Below are 15,134 nucleotides of genomic sequence, written 5' to 3'. Positions count from 1 at the left end.
AATAGACTGGGGGGGTGCGGAGCTTGAAGATGGCGACCGAACAGTCGGACCTGTTCTGACTCTGGTCCCAGAACAGATAAAAGTGGCATCTGAGTCGCTCAGGGAGGGTTGATTAGCAGCTGAGGGGCAGCCGAGGTCTCTAGCAAGCTAGGGAGCGATCCTCTGGACAGAATTTCCTGGCCACGGCGGCGGCCGGCAGCGGCGGCCCGCAGAAGCGGCGGCGGCGCTGCAAGAAAGGAGTGGCTTCTCTGAGGCCGGGAAAGCCCACAGCGGAGAGGTCCATCCAGTAGCGGAGACGCCCGAATTGGCGCAGGCGCGTGGATTCAAAGGAGTTCTTCGGTCACCCACGGAAAGGTCAGAGTTTGCGGGGAAAGCCTGAGAGATCGCGGTCCTGCGGCACGGCCAGCTTTGGTAGCCGGAGAGTTCCGGCCCCGCCTCCATGGAGCGCCCGCAAAGCTGAGCCCTCAGAAGGCTGCAGCGACATCTAGTGCTGGGTTTGGCATAAGCTTCCCCAGAAGCGGGAATTTTTTATTTTATTTTTTAAAAAAAAAAACAAACGCCAGGGGACAGGGGACAGAGTGTTAAGAATCGCGGCTGTCCCGCCAAGGGCGGAACATCTGGACACCTCGGCGCCTGATCCCCTTCAACCCCTAGCTTCGGAATACTAGGGAAGGCCTGCCTAGTTGGGCATATCCGGGGAATTTGCAGGGAGAAATTCCCTTCCTGGAAACAAGGGATCGGAGCCAGAAGAGAGAGTCTGGGAGCCAGCTAGCACCCTGCCAGCTAGAGCCATAGAGAAAGAAGGCCAGAGCAACCAAAAAGACTGGGAGGTCAAACCAGAAACACTGACACCTAAGAGCTGAATTACAAACTGCCCTTCTTTTTTTTTTTTTTTTTTTTTTCTTTTCTTTTCTTTTGTCTTTTAATTAATCAAAAATAAATGGACACAAATAACTAAGATATAGCCTACTTAAAATTAAGGATTACCTTACAAAACTGAGGTGCAGTGGAAAGCTGGGAACTGCAAGACTGTCTGGTCTGAGAATCAGAAGTGCCAAATACATTAACTGAGGAAGTAAAGGACTACTACTGGTCATTTTTATGCTAATTTTGCTATTCTTTATTTTATTTTCATTTTTTACATCTTTTATTTAATTTTCATTTTTCATATCTTTTACTTAAGAAACAATTTTTTTTTCTTTTTTCCTTACTTGATTTTACCTTTTCAATTATTACATTTTTCAATCTCTATCATCACTATTACTACTGCTATTTTGCAATTTTTTAAAAAAAAATTTTATTTATTTTTTTTTCTCTCTCTCTCTAGTACCATTTTATTTTTTCTTTATTTTACATTAGGAGTAACCTTCATTCTATTTTAATCTCTACTATAGCATCATTCAACCCTATCCCAACTCAACCTTTACACTATCACTCTCCTACTAAACTTTACCCTTTAGTCTACAGTTTATCCTATCCCATTCTGGCTTTAGTTTTTCCTCTATTCTCTCTGTATACCCCCTGCTAAAGCTCTCACTATACTTATAGACCTAAGTTCCAACCCCTGATCCAAGTGTATAAATACCAATCTCTGCACTATATTAACTAGTTAAAAAAAAAAAAAAAAAAATCTGTTCTCCCCTCTATCCTTGTCGCATTGTATGTGTGAAGGTTGATTATTGTGAATTTTTATGCTTTTTAGTGAAATTGTTATGCTTATTCCTGTATAGTTATTGTTGCTTTGTATTTTTTTTTTAAATCCTCTGTTTTTGTTTGTTTTTTTTACTTCTGTATATCATAGCCTTACTTAATAATAGTGGATATAGTAGTTTGTATTAATCTCCAAATATTGTTACTGGCATTGGCGGGGTCCAGAGGTTGTTCTTTGGCAATTTTCTCCACATATATATAGTTTGTTTCACATTTCTCTTTTAGTTTGCTTCTTCTCTCTCTTTCTCTCTCTCTCTCTCTCTCTCTCTCTCTCTCTCTCTCTCTCCATCTTTTTTTTTTCCCTGTTTTCCAACTTCATTTTGTCATTATTTTTTCCTCTTCTTCTTTTTCTATCTCTTTATCCCTCTTTTTTTTTTTAATTTACTTAATTTTTTTTTTAATTTTAATTTTAATTTTTTTTAAAAAATTTTTCTTTATTTTATTTTTACCTCTATTCCTTCTTAACTATCCCCTAAGTTGCCTTTCTCTAGTGGTCACCTTTATTAGAGGTTATTAATATTGTAAATACATTCCTGTTAAGTGCCTCTTGTGTTGTACCTGGTAGTGTTGTATTTTGTACCTCAAAAATCAACGCAGGAGAAGGAATACCACATAACCAGACTTCCTGAAAAGATGGGGAGACAAAAACATAGTCCACACGTGAAAGAAAAGCAGGCATCACCAGAAAAGGAAGTAAGCGAGTCAGAGGTAAGCAGCCTACCAGAGCAAGAATTCAGAGTAATGATCATAGCATGGCTAAAAAGAATGGAAGAGAAATTTGACAATAGCCAAGAAGAAATGAGGAAGAACCATGAGGAAATGAAGAAGAGCCATGAGGAACTGAAGAAGAACCAAGAAGAAATGAAAAGTGACATCGCTACCATGAAGAACTCAATAGAAAGCATCAAGAGTAGACTAGATGAAGCAGAGGACCGCATCAGTGAGCTAGAAGATAAGATGGAAAAAAATACCCAAGTAGAGCAACTTCTAGAAAAAAAGATTAAAAAGCAGGAGGAGAGCCTACGGGAGCTTTGGGACATAACAAAACAAAATAATATTCGAATAATAGGGGTTCCGGAAGGAAAGGAAACTGAGGTAGACATGGAAAAAGTATTTCAAGAAATAATGACAGAAAACTTACCTGAAATAGAAAAGAAAAAAACCACACAAATCCAAGATGCCCACAGAGTCCCAAGCAAAATGAATCCCAGAAGACAGACTCCAAGGCACATTATAATTAAATTGGCAAACAACAATGACAAAGTAAGAATCTTAAAAGCAGCCAGAGAGAGACAGAAAGTTACATACAAAGGAACCCCCATCAGACTAGCAACTGATTTCTCAACAGAAACTTATCAGGCCAGAAGGGAATGGGACGAAATATACAAAGTCATGCAAAGGAAGGGTCTGAATCCAAGAATACTGTACCCAGCAAGGCTATCAATCAAAATTGAAGGGCAAATCAGGAGCTTCACAGACAAAAAAAGACTGAAGGAATTTATCTCCACCAAACCAGCAATGCAAGAAATGCTAAAGGGTCTACTGTAAAAATAAAGAAATAAGAAGTGAAGAAGGAACATGGGTATAGAATAAAAATGGCGTCAAATGAGTACCTATCAATAATAACCTTAAATGTAAATGGATTAAATGCTCCAATCAAAAGACATAGGGTAACAGATTGGATAAGAAAACAAGACCCATACATCTGTTGTCTACAAGAAACCCACCTCAGAAAAAGAGATGCACACAGACTGAGGGTGAAGGGATGGAAAAAAGTTTTCCAGGCAAATGGAAATGAAAAAAAAGCTGGGGTAGCAATACTTATATCTGACAAATTAGATCTCAGAGTGAAGGACATAACAAGAGATAATGATGGCCACTTCATAATAATAAAGGGAACAATCCAACAAGAAGAAATAACCCTGGTAAATATATATGCACCCAATACAGGAGCAACCAAATACATTAAAAAACTGCTGGAGGACATTAAGGGAGAGATTAATAGCAATACAATCATAGTAGGAGATTTTAATACCCCATTGTCACCCTTCGACAAATCATCTAAACAAAAAAATCAGCAAAGAAATATCAATCCTAAATGACTCACTAGACCAGTTGGAATTAATTGACATCTTCAGGACACTCCACCCCAAAGCCACAGAATATACATTCTTCTCAAGTGCACATGGGACATTCTCAAAGATAGACCACATTTTGGGACATAGGCAAAGTCTCTTCAAATTCAAGAAGATAGAAATCATATCAAGTATCTTCTCAGACCACAATGGCATAAAACTGGAAATTAACTGCAATAAAAATAATCCAAAGAAATCAAACACATGGAGACTAAACAGCTTGCTATTAAACAAGGGCTGGGTTACCAGAGAAATCAAGGAAGAAATTAAAAACATCCTGGAAACAAATGACAATGAAAACACAACAATCCAAAATCTATGGGACACAGCAAAAGCAGTTTTGAGAGGGAAGTTCATATCCTTACAAGCCTATTGCAAAAAACTAGAAAAAGTAGTAACAGATGATCTAACTCTACAACTCAAAGAGTTAGAAAAGGAGCAACAAGAAAAGCCCAGTGTAAGCAGAAGGAAGGAAATAACAAAAATCAGAGCGGAGATAAACGACATAGAGACCAAAAAAACAATACATAAGATCAACAAAACCAAGAGCTGGTTCTTTGAAAGAATAAACAAGATAGATGGACCTCTAGCCAGGCTAACCAATAAACAAAGAGAGAGGACCCAAATAAACAAAATCAGAAATGAAAGAGGTGAAATAACAACAGACCCCACTGAAATACAACGGATTGTTACAAAATACTACGAACAACTCTATTCCAACAAACTGAACAACCTGGAGGAAATGGACATATTCCTAGAAAAATACAAACTTCCAAAACTCAATCAGGAAGAATCTAAAAATCTCAATAGACCAGTGACTTGGGAAGAAATTGAAACAGTCATCAAAAAGCTTCCAGCAAACAAAAGCCCAGGGCCAGATGGCTTCACAGGAGAGTTTTACCAAACATTCAAGGAAGAACTAAAACCTATCCTTCTCAGACTATTCCAAAAAATTCAAGAGGAAGGAACACTTCCAAACTCCTTCTATGAAGCCAGCATCACCCTAATACCAAAACCTGATAAAGACAACTCAATGAAAGAGAATTACAGACCAATATCCCTCATGAACATAGATGCCAAAATCCTCAACAAAATTCTAGCAAATCGGCTCCAGCAGAGCATCACAAAGATCATACACCATGACCAAGTAGGATTTATTCCAGGAATGCAAGGTTGGTACAATATCCGCAAATCAATAAACCTGATACATCACATAAACAAGTTGAAAGATAAAAATCATATAGTCATATCAATTGATGCAGAAAAAGCATTTGATAAAATCCAACACCCTTTCCTGATAAAAACTCTTAACAAGGTGGGAGTACAAGGATCATACCTCAACGTAATAAAAGCTATATATGATAAACCCACAGCCAACATCATACTCAATGGGCAAAAACTAAAACCATTCCCTCTAAGAACAGGAACAAGACAGGGATGACCACTATCGCCACTCCTCTTTGACATAGTACTGGAAGTACTAGCCGTTGCAATTAGACAAGAGGAGGAAATAAAAGGCATCCAAATTGGAAAAGAAGAAGTAAAGTTATCCTTATTTGCAGACGACATGATATTGTATATAAAAAACCCAAAAGACTCCATTAAAAAACTAATTGGCTTAATAAATGAATTTGGCAATGTAGCAGGATACAAAATTAACACCAAGAAATCTATGGCATTTCTATACACCAACAGTGAGTTTATAGAAACTGAGACTAAAAAAGCAATTCCATTTACCATCGCACCAAAAAAATTAAGATACCTAGGAATAAACTTAACTAAGGAAGTAAAGGACCTATACTCGGAAAACTACACGACACTGAAAAAAGAAATAGAGGAAGATGTAAACAGATGGAAGAACATACCATGTTCATGGATTGGTAGAATCAACATCATCAAAATGTCCATACTTCCTAAAGCAATCTATAGGTTCAATGCACTCCCCATTAAAATACCAACGGCATATTTCACTGACCTAGAAAGAACTCTCCAAAAGTTCATTTGGAACAATAAAAGACCCCGAATAGCCACAGCAATCCTGAGAAAGAAGAGTAAAGTAGGAGGTATCTCGATACCAGACTTCAAACTGTATTACAAAGCCACTGTTCTCAAAACAGCCTGGTACTGGCACAAAAACAGACATATAGATCAATGGAATCGAATCGAGAACCCAGATATCAACCCAAATCACTATGCTCAATTAATATTTGACAAAGGAGGCACAAATATACAATGGAGTCAAGACAGTCTCTTCAATAAATGGTGTTGGGAAAATTGGACAGATACATGCAAAAGAATGAAACTAGATCACCAACTTACACCATACACAAAAATAAACTCAAAATGGATACAGGAATTAAACATCAGACGGGAAACCATAAAAATACTAGAAGCAACCACAGGCAACAAAATCTCAGACGTATGCCAAAAGAACTTCTTCACTGATACTACCCCTAGCGCAATCGAAGCTAAAGAGAAAATAAACAAATGGGACTACATCAAAATAAAAAGCTTTTTTACAGCAAAAGATACCATCAACAAAACAACAAGAAAGCCCACTGTGTGGGAGAACATATTTGCAAATGTTACCACTGATAAAGGTTTAATCTCCAACATCTACAAACAGCTTATACAACTAAATAAAAGGAAGATGAATGATCCAATTAAAAAATGGGCAATGGACCTAAATAGAATATTTTCAAAAGAAGACAGAAGGAAGGCCAAAAGGCACATGAAAACATGCTCAAAGTCACTAATTATTCGAGAGATGCAAATCAAAACAACAATGCGGTACCATCTCACACCTGTCAGAATGGCCAACATCAACAAATCAACAAACGACAAGTGTTGGCGAGGTTGTGGAGAAAAAGGAACCCTCGTGCACTGCTGGTGAGAGTGCAGACTGGTGCAACCACTGTGGAGAACAGTGTGGAGTTTCCTCAAAAGACTGAAAATGGAACTCCCATTTGACCCAGTAATTCCACTTCTAGGAATATATCCCAAGAAACTAGAAACACCAATCAGAAAGGATATATGCACCCCTATGTTCATAGCAGCACAATCTACAATAGCCAGAATTTGGAAACAACCGAAGTGTCCGTCAGCAGATGATTGGATCCAAAAACTTTGGTACATCTACACAATGGAATACTATGCTGCCATAAAAAAGAAGGATTTCTCATCATTTGCAGCAACCTGGATGGAATTGGAGAACATCATGCTGAGTGAAACAAGCCAATCAATGAAAGAGAAACACCACATGACCTCACTCATTTGTGGATAATAAAGAACATTATAAACTGATGAACCATAAGATAGATATAGTGACAGTATATCAATAAGTAGACTGTCAAATTACAGCGGGGAGGGGAGGAAGATCTGGGGGAGAAAATAGATCAACGAAGGACTTGTATACATGCATATAAGTGCAACCAATGGACACAAAACTTTGGGGAGGGAGGGGATGTGTGGGAGGGAGGGAGGGGGTCAAAAAAAAATCAATAAAATATATTTAATAAATAAATAAATAAATAAAAAGATATACAATAAAATAAAAAAAAATAAAAAATAAAATAAACTTAATAGACTGTACTTTCTGAGATGATCTCTCTAAATTCTGATTGGCTAATAAAATAAAATCATTATTGTTGGCATAAGCACTTGGGCATAAGTACAAGACCACAGATAGCTCATGCTTCTGTGGCAAATAAAGCTAACTGCTCTCCAAAGGGGGAAAAAAATGGGAAAGAATATATTTAGGGGCTGATGTCATCCAGTTTAGATAACTAATATAGAACCAACACAGATAACTAATATACAGCTAATGTGAGGTGCGATTTATTATGTAAAAGCTCAAAAACCAATGAAATACTTCTGAGCACAATAATATCAGGAGCAGTCAGATTATTAAAGGGATTATGTTTTTAACATATTTTGCCAGGCCAGTTGTCTCTTGGGAAATTTTGCTTTAATAAGATAAGATAAGCTTGCTTCTCAGATAATTGTGAGAAAATCAGAAATAGCTCTCATTACTCTGGAACTGGAGGATCCATTATCTCTCCCACTCCTGAAATAAGAACAGCCAAATCCTCTCTCAGGCTGCAAATCTAGAAAAGTCTCCCTGATCAAATGGCCAAAAGCCAAGGCAATGAAGTTTGAAAATTAGGGTGGAAATAATTTCCTGAGGAAAATCTTACAATACATTGCAGGATTGACAGCCACAATAAAAAGAGCCGTAATTATGAAAGAGAAATGCTGAAAACAAAGAGTATTTGCTTCTTTCTTTTGAAGTTCCAAGACTCTAAAGCAGCAATTTTCAGCCTTTTTTCAGCTCATGGAACATATAAACTAATTACTAAAATTCTACATGCACCAAAAAATATTTTTTTCCAATCTGACAAGAAAAAGAGTATAATTATAATTTTAAGTCACTCAAATAGGTCAGCTATTGTGGTGATGGCACGTGTCACGTTTTTTACCTTGACAATCTAAAGGAGAAGTCAGTGCCCATGACTAAAAAATAAGGTATTGCGTGTTTTAAAAATTCTTGTGGCACACCAGTTGAAAACCACTGCTCTGAGGTCTTCTCCTCTTGTGTAATTCAGGTAACAAGTAATATAAAGTCCCCACATCTGCTCTTCATACATCATACTCTATAAAGTCTACCTGACCCTTTATTAAGTGATAGTTTACATTTAATATTATTTTGTGCTAGAAGCCTGGTGCATGAATTCGTGCACAAGGCGGGGGGGGGGGGGGGGTCACTCGGCCTGGCTGGTGATCAGGGCCAATCGGGAAGGGGAGGAACTGCCATGGGGAGGGACTGCTGGAGGTTTGCCCCTGCAGCAAGCTAACCAGTGGCCGATTCCATGAGTAATCGGGCTCCCACCTCCCTCCTGTCAGGGTCCGGGGTGCAGGTGAAGCAGATTCTGGGCTGTCAGGGCACAGGCAGCAAGGTCTTGGTCAGTGTGCTTCATAGCTACCAGCTAGTTGGCTCTGGTTGTTCAACTGTTCAGTCGCTGGGCTTTTATTATATAGGATTAGTTTAAGGTGTACAGTATAATGGTTAGATACTCATATACTTTGCAAAGTGTTCCCCCTGGTATTTCCGATACCCACCTGGCACCATACATAGCTATTATAATACTAGTGTCCTGGTGCATGGATTCATGCACATTGAAAGGAAATTAGAAGAAATATTTTAATATTGCTATTCACCCTTTCTCTATAATAGAAGTGTCAATCAAATTCACAGTCGACAATGACAGATTGTAACACACATGTGCAATTTGAGCCAGTGAGAGCTTTATATGTAATGTGCATGTGCCAGTCAACTTAGCCTTTTATAGATATAGAATAAACTTGCTTAATTAGACCTGCTTTATGATGTAGCTAAACATTTTCCAGCCCTGTAAAGCACTCCAACTTCTCTTTCAGGTAATTGTTAGCAATACAAACCAGGTTATTTTTGTAGATCATGCAGGGAGAAAAAAAGAGTAAAATATTTAACTGTAGCAGTGTTTGACTATATTCTGTGCAGTGAGAAAATCTGAAGTCATTTCAAATGCCGACATTTCTTACTTCTTTTCAGTGGGGTCAAGTTTTTAAACTTTTTAAATCTCTATTTTCCAGCTAATGAAAAGAAAATAGGATTCTACTGAGTCTCCTATCTACCTACTCCAGGACTTCTGTGAGGATCAATGAGATGAGGCATGGGAAAAGCCTTCACAGACATTTGGTTAAAGTGTATAATGTTTCCACTTGCTATAAAGCAAGTCCTGTTCCTGGGCTGAAGAAACTCCAAGGAGACTAGTCACTAGAAGGAGGAAGCCTGGCGTTATTATGTGACGACATTACCTGGTGCCCACAGTGACCATTTCTGGGCTGGGCTGGGCTGTGGGCTGTATTTTGCGCCAGGGGGTCTTAGAAGCGTTGGCTGCGATTTGGTGGGGTGTCGCTCTAGGGTGGTGGAGAGGACTGTATCCCACTTGGGAGAAGCCAAGTGTTAGTCTCTCAGCACCAGGTCCATGGTGCCATTTATTTTAAAACTAGAGGCTCAGTGCACAAAATTTCATGCACTGGGGGGGTGGGGGGTCCTTCAGCCCAGCCTGCACCCTCTCACAGTCTGGGACTTCTCTCTCCTTACCGCCCTTCTGCAGCGGAGGCAGGAGAGGCTCCCGCCATCGCCACTGCACTTGCCAGCCATGAGCCCAGCTTCTGGCTGAGCAGTGCTCCCCCTGTGGGAGCACACGGACCACCAGGGGGCAGCTCCTGAGTTGAGCGTCTGCCACCTGGTGGCCAGTGCATGTCATAGCAACAGGTCAGACAGACACTTAGCCTTTTATATATATAAAAGGACAGCTTGTGAACTCAAACCCCTCCCCCCCCCCCCCCCCCCCCGTGCACAAATTTTTGTGCACCAGGCCTCTAGTAAATTTTATAAATGACTGGTAGGGAATTTTTTTTTAAAGGAGCCAGTAATGGTGGGGAAAATGATGAGTTCAAACACTTGGAATTTTAGAGGCCAGAAACCACCCAAGTGGAGATGTCCAAAACAGAAATTGGCAATGCGGAGAACTTAAGATAGGGAGAAAGCTCGCCTTAGAGATATAAATCACCTATATCTCTAAAGACTTTCTTTTGGGAAGAATCAGCATGTGGATAGTGGTTAAAGCTATGGGTTTAAATGAGAAAGTACACAGAGAAAAGCAACAAGCAAAGAATAGAAATACAGTATATAAACACTTAAAAGGTGTTTAGAAAAATGTAAATTTTAAGAGTTGTTAAAAATAGAAAAGGATTCCCTGACTCAGCATGTGTTAGGCACTGTTCCTAACTGGTGTGGCTCAGTGGTTGAGTGCTAACCATGAACCAAGAAGTCACCAGTTTGACTCCCTGTAAGGGCACATGCCTGAGTAGTAGGCTCAGTCCCCAGTAGGGGTGTGCAAGGGACAGCGACTGATGTTTCTATCTCTCCCCCTTCCTTCCTCCCTCTCTAAAAATCCATTTTAAAACATTTAAAATAAAAACAAAGTGGTCAGTTGTGCCAAAATAAAACCATAAGTGAAATCATTGGTAGCTAGTAAATTATTAGGGAGCTATTGTTTTTAACTCAAATGCATTAAAGACAGACATGGTAAGCTCCAAGGATATTTAAATCAGATGCTGAAAACTACTAAAACTCAATATTAAAGCAAGGACAATTGACAAATCTGTACTCCACCCAGAGAAACCTAAATTAACCTAATATACTAATCTGATCAGTCATATCCATAGAGTCATGGATCCTAGCATTTGTTTAAAACCACAAACATAAAAAAATAAAAATACAGACATAATGTAGGAATAGGGAAAATACAGATTAAAAAGGGGAAAAAAACTTTAATGGTATTAAACCACAAAATCAGAAGATTAGGAAAAGCAGAAAGCAAATTAAAATATTTAATAAAAACCCATCCTAAACTCACTAACTGCAAACAAATGAGGAGAATGAATAATTATTTAAATTATCCATCCCCACTTTATCTCTCAAGAGTATAGCTTTGCTTTGCACAGAATGGGGGAAATAGAGGGACTCTCACTAAGTATGCTCAAAGAGAACATGGGTGTGTTCATACAAGAGGCGTCTATCTGAAAAAAATACGTGGAACCATCTTCAAATGATACTGCAAAAACAGAAATATAAAAGTTACATGTGAGTAAATAAATGTTATCGCTAGCTAATGGGAGGGCAGGTGTGCGAAGCAGACAGGGTCACAATGGGAGAAGACGGCGGGCGGTAGGAAGTACGTTTGGAGACTGCTCCGGTCAGTGGGGCCAGGCAACCCCAACCTCACCTCTGACCTGCACACCTGGGAGAATGGCGTAATCCCACCTCTGACCTGCACACCTGGGAGAATGATGTAATCCCACCTCTGACCTGCACACCTGGGAGAATGACGTAATCTCACCTCTGACCTGCACACCTGGCAGAATGACGTAATCCCACCTCTGACCTGCACACCTGGCAGAATGACGTAATCTCACCTCTGACCTGCACACCTGGCAGAATGACGTAATCCCACCTCTGACCTGCACACCTGGCAGAATGACATACTCTCACCTCTGACCTGCACACCTGGGAGAATGATGTAATCTCACCTCTGACCTGCACACCTGGCAGAATGACGTAATCTCACCTCTGACCTGCACACCTGGGAGAATGATGTAATCCCACCTCTGACCTGCACACCCGGGAGAATGACATAATCTCACCTCTGACCTGCACACCTGGCAGAATGACGTAATCCCACCTCTGACCTGCACACCTGGCAGAATGACATACTCTCACCTCTGACCTGCACACCTGGGAGAATGATGTAATCTCACCTCTGACCTGCACACCTGGCAGAATGACGTAATCTCACCTCTGACCTGCACACCTGGGAGAATGATGTAATCCCACCTCTGACCTGCACACCTGGGAGAATGACGTAATCTCACCTCTGACCTGCACACCTGGGAGAATGACGTACTCTCACCTCTGACCCGCACACCTGGCAGCCCCGCAGTCAGAAGGCCTCGCCACGTGCCGGCTGGCCCTGTGACCTGGGCCAGGTGACTTTACCAGTTCCCGCCTGTAAAGTAAGGCTGGTGTTGCCCTGCCTGCTTCGTGTTTGGTGACACTTGGGAAGGGGTGCGGTCACGCTGGCTCCCAGGCACAGCCCGCGGAGCAGGAGGACAGTGCGGCGCCTTCCGGAAGGCCTCCTCTCCTCACACCTTACCTGTGGCCTGCTGCCTCGGGAACGGCACCTGGTAGGAGCCGGGCCCCACATGGGCCTCGGTGCTGCCGCCGTCCGCGAACCTGAGCACGCGGGGAGCCCGCTCATACATAGCGGCGGGGCGGCTGGACGCGGGTAGGAACGGGGCGGCTGAGGAGGTGTGGAGCGGAGCGAAGGCCTCCCAGCCTGAGGAGCGGGCAGCGCCTCCGCACAGGCTGCCCCCCCAGCTGCTCGGGGTTCGGGGGTTCCCGAGGAGATCTCCGCCCTGCGGTAACGTGCGGGGAGCTGAACGGACTTAAGACATCTCACACAATCGCTGGTCCACCAGCTGAACGCGGTGGCTCCCCTCCCTGCCCAGGCCGGAGATTAAAGGCCTAGTCTACAGCCCTGTGCTTCCGGCGCCGGCCCCGTCCCGGAAGTTCCCGGAGGAAGGCTGAAGGCTCAACCCCCCCACCCCCCCCAGTGTCCAGGGAGCATGCGCACAGCGCTGAGCCCGCCCACTTGCCCCACCCTGAGCTTTCTAGGTCAACTGCTGTAGGTCCCAGATTCTCAGAAAAGCTCTAGAAAACCAGGTAGTGTAAAAGAGTTAGAGCTAACTTGACTGATGCATTTCCCCAATAAATGAATTAGGGCAACATGGAAGGGACTAGCAAAAACTGTGAATGAAAAGATAAGCCTTAGCGCAAAACAGAGCCTGGGTTCTGCCAAGCTCACCACCGACCCCTACTAGACACTACAAACCCCTCCCCCTCCTCCACTCACAGAGAAGCACCCCGGACTTGATCCCATCGGTAATGGAAACTGTGCTAGAGAGGAAATAAGCCAGTCAGAGGAAGATAAATATCACATGACCTCACTCGTTCATTATATTCCACATATCACATTATGTGTGGAATATAATGAACAACATAAACTGATGAACAAATATAGAAGCATCAAACAGACTGTGCAACCTATGAGGGAAGTGTGTGTGAGGAGGGGGGGAGGTTAGGGGTGAGGGTAAGAGATCAACCAAAGGACTTGTTTGCATGCTTATGAGCATAATCAATGGATGGGGGTGGGGAAGGCATGGTCAGGGAGGTTAATGAGGGAAAAGGAAACTTATGTAATATTTTAAACAATAAAGAATTTTAAATTTTTAAAAAAAGGAAAAAAAGAAAGAAAGAAACCCAGGATGTCTGGTGACAAGAAACCGGGAGCGGGGAAAGGAGAGGATAAGCTCACCAACTAACTCAAGTAATACAAGTGCAGGTAACTGGACGCTGCTTCTGTTGTTAGATGCCAGGCAAAAGCAACATTGATTCATGGCTGTTTACAAAGCAAAGCAAAGGCATTAAGAAAGCTCAGTCCACTCCCCTAAACCAGTAGGTTTCTTCCCCCATTACCCCCTTCCAGCTGAAAGATGAAACAGAGGGGCCGGAGACCGGGATGCCAGGATACAGGCTTTATTGGTGGAGAACACCCCTGCCAGGCTACCTTCCAAGGAGAGAAAGCACACGTGCGGGGGTGAACACGCCTTTTCAGGGGAGGAAAAGGAAGGGCACTCGGCACATGCTGATTGGTGGTTTCATGTAAGGCACATGATTAGGGGCCTAGGGACTTAGTAATCGGGGGCTTAGGGTATTTGGCAGGTGCGGATTGGTGGTTCAATGTACAGTCCATATAAGGTGCCTGGTTAGGTGCTCAGGAATGTCCGGGCTGCAGGTGGAGTTTGTGTCATTCTCCGTCCATCAGTTGGAGGAAGGGAGGATCTATCACCAGCCTGCCCACACACCCAACCCCAGGCCTTCACCATCCTAGATCCAGAGACACATAAACAGGGTACATGACAGTTTTAAAACCTACTGTCTTACATAACATCACAAAAGAGCTTATTGTAGCTTTAAAAGATGTTTAATTGTTGGAATTTTGCCTCAGCATTGTACAGTACTTTATTAAATATATGTAGCTGTGTGTGTGTTTTTCTGTTTTATATGTAGACCATATTAAATTGACTTGTAGTTCACATCCTATATATTAAAAGGCTAATATGCAAGTTGTCCCCTCAGGAGTTCAACAGCTCGCTATAATGTGCGATGACCACCAGGGGGCAGTGCGGAATAAAGGAAGGCCTTGGCCTGCAGCAGGAAGACTCTGATTGGCTCTGAGTGCTAGCTTGGCCTAGAGACCCTACCGTGCAAGAATTTCATGCACTGGGCCTATAGTTGATTAAATAAGTCTGCTGGCTACAATCTAAGTACTTTTTAAAAAAATCTTTTTATTGATTTCAGAGAGGAAGGGAGAAGGAGAGGGAGATAGAAACATCAATGATGAGAGAGAATCAATGATCGGCTGCCTCCTGCACATCCCACCCTGGGAATTGAGCCCACAACCCAGGCATGTGCCCTTGACTGGAATCAAACCTGGGACCTTTCAGTCCTCAGGCAATGCTCTATCCACTGAGTTAAACCAGCTAGGGCCTAAGTACTTTTTAAATGTTTTCATTAATATTTTATTATTTTTAATATGATTTGAGAGAGAAAGGAAAGGA

At 41.8% G+C, this 15,134-nt stretch overlaps 1 protein-coding gene across 1 annotated transcript in view; it reads right to left on the bottom strand.

Annotated features, from left to right (window-relative positions):
• Window positions 1–12,716, bottom strand: part of STPG2 (sperm tail PG-rich repeat containing 2) — a gene marked incomplete at both ends in the record, with an annotated part of 103,766 nt that extends 91,050 nt beyond the window's left edge. The window contains one exon of the mRNA XM_084865563.1: window positions 12,608–12,716. Coding sequence (XP_084721689.1) covers window positions 12,608–12,716 — 109 coding nt within the window. The remainder of the gene's footprint in view (window positions 1–12,607) is intronic.
• Window positions 12,717–15,134: the final 2,418 nt, after the last annotated feature.

This window comes from Pipistrellus hanaki (assembly GCF_964339955.1).
Source record: "Pipistrellus hanaki genome assembly, chromosome: 1".
Taxonomy (NCBI): Eukaryota; Metazoa; Chordata; class Mammalia; order Chiroptera; family Vespertilionidae; genus Pipistrellus; species Pipistrellus hanaki.
This window is presented reverse-complemented; position numbering and strand designations above follow the sequence as displayed.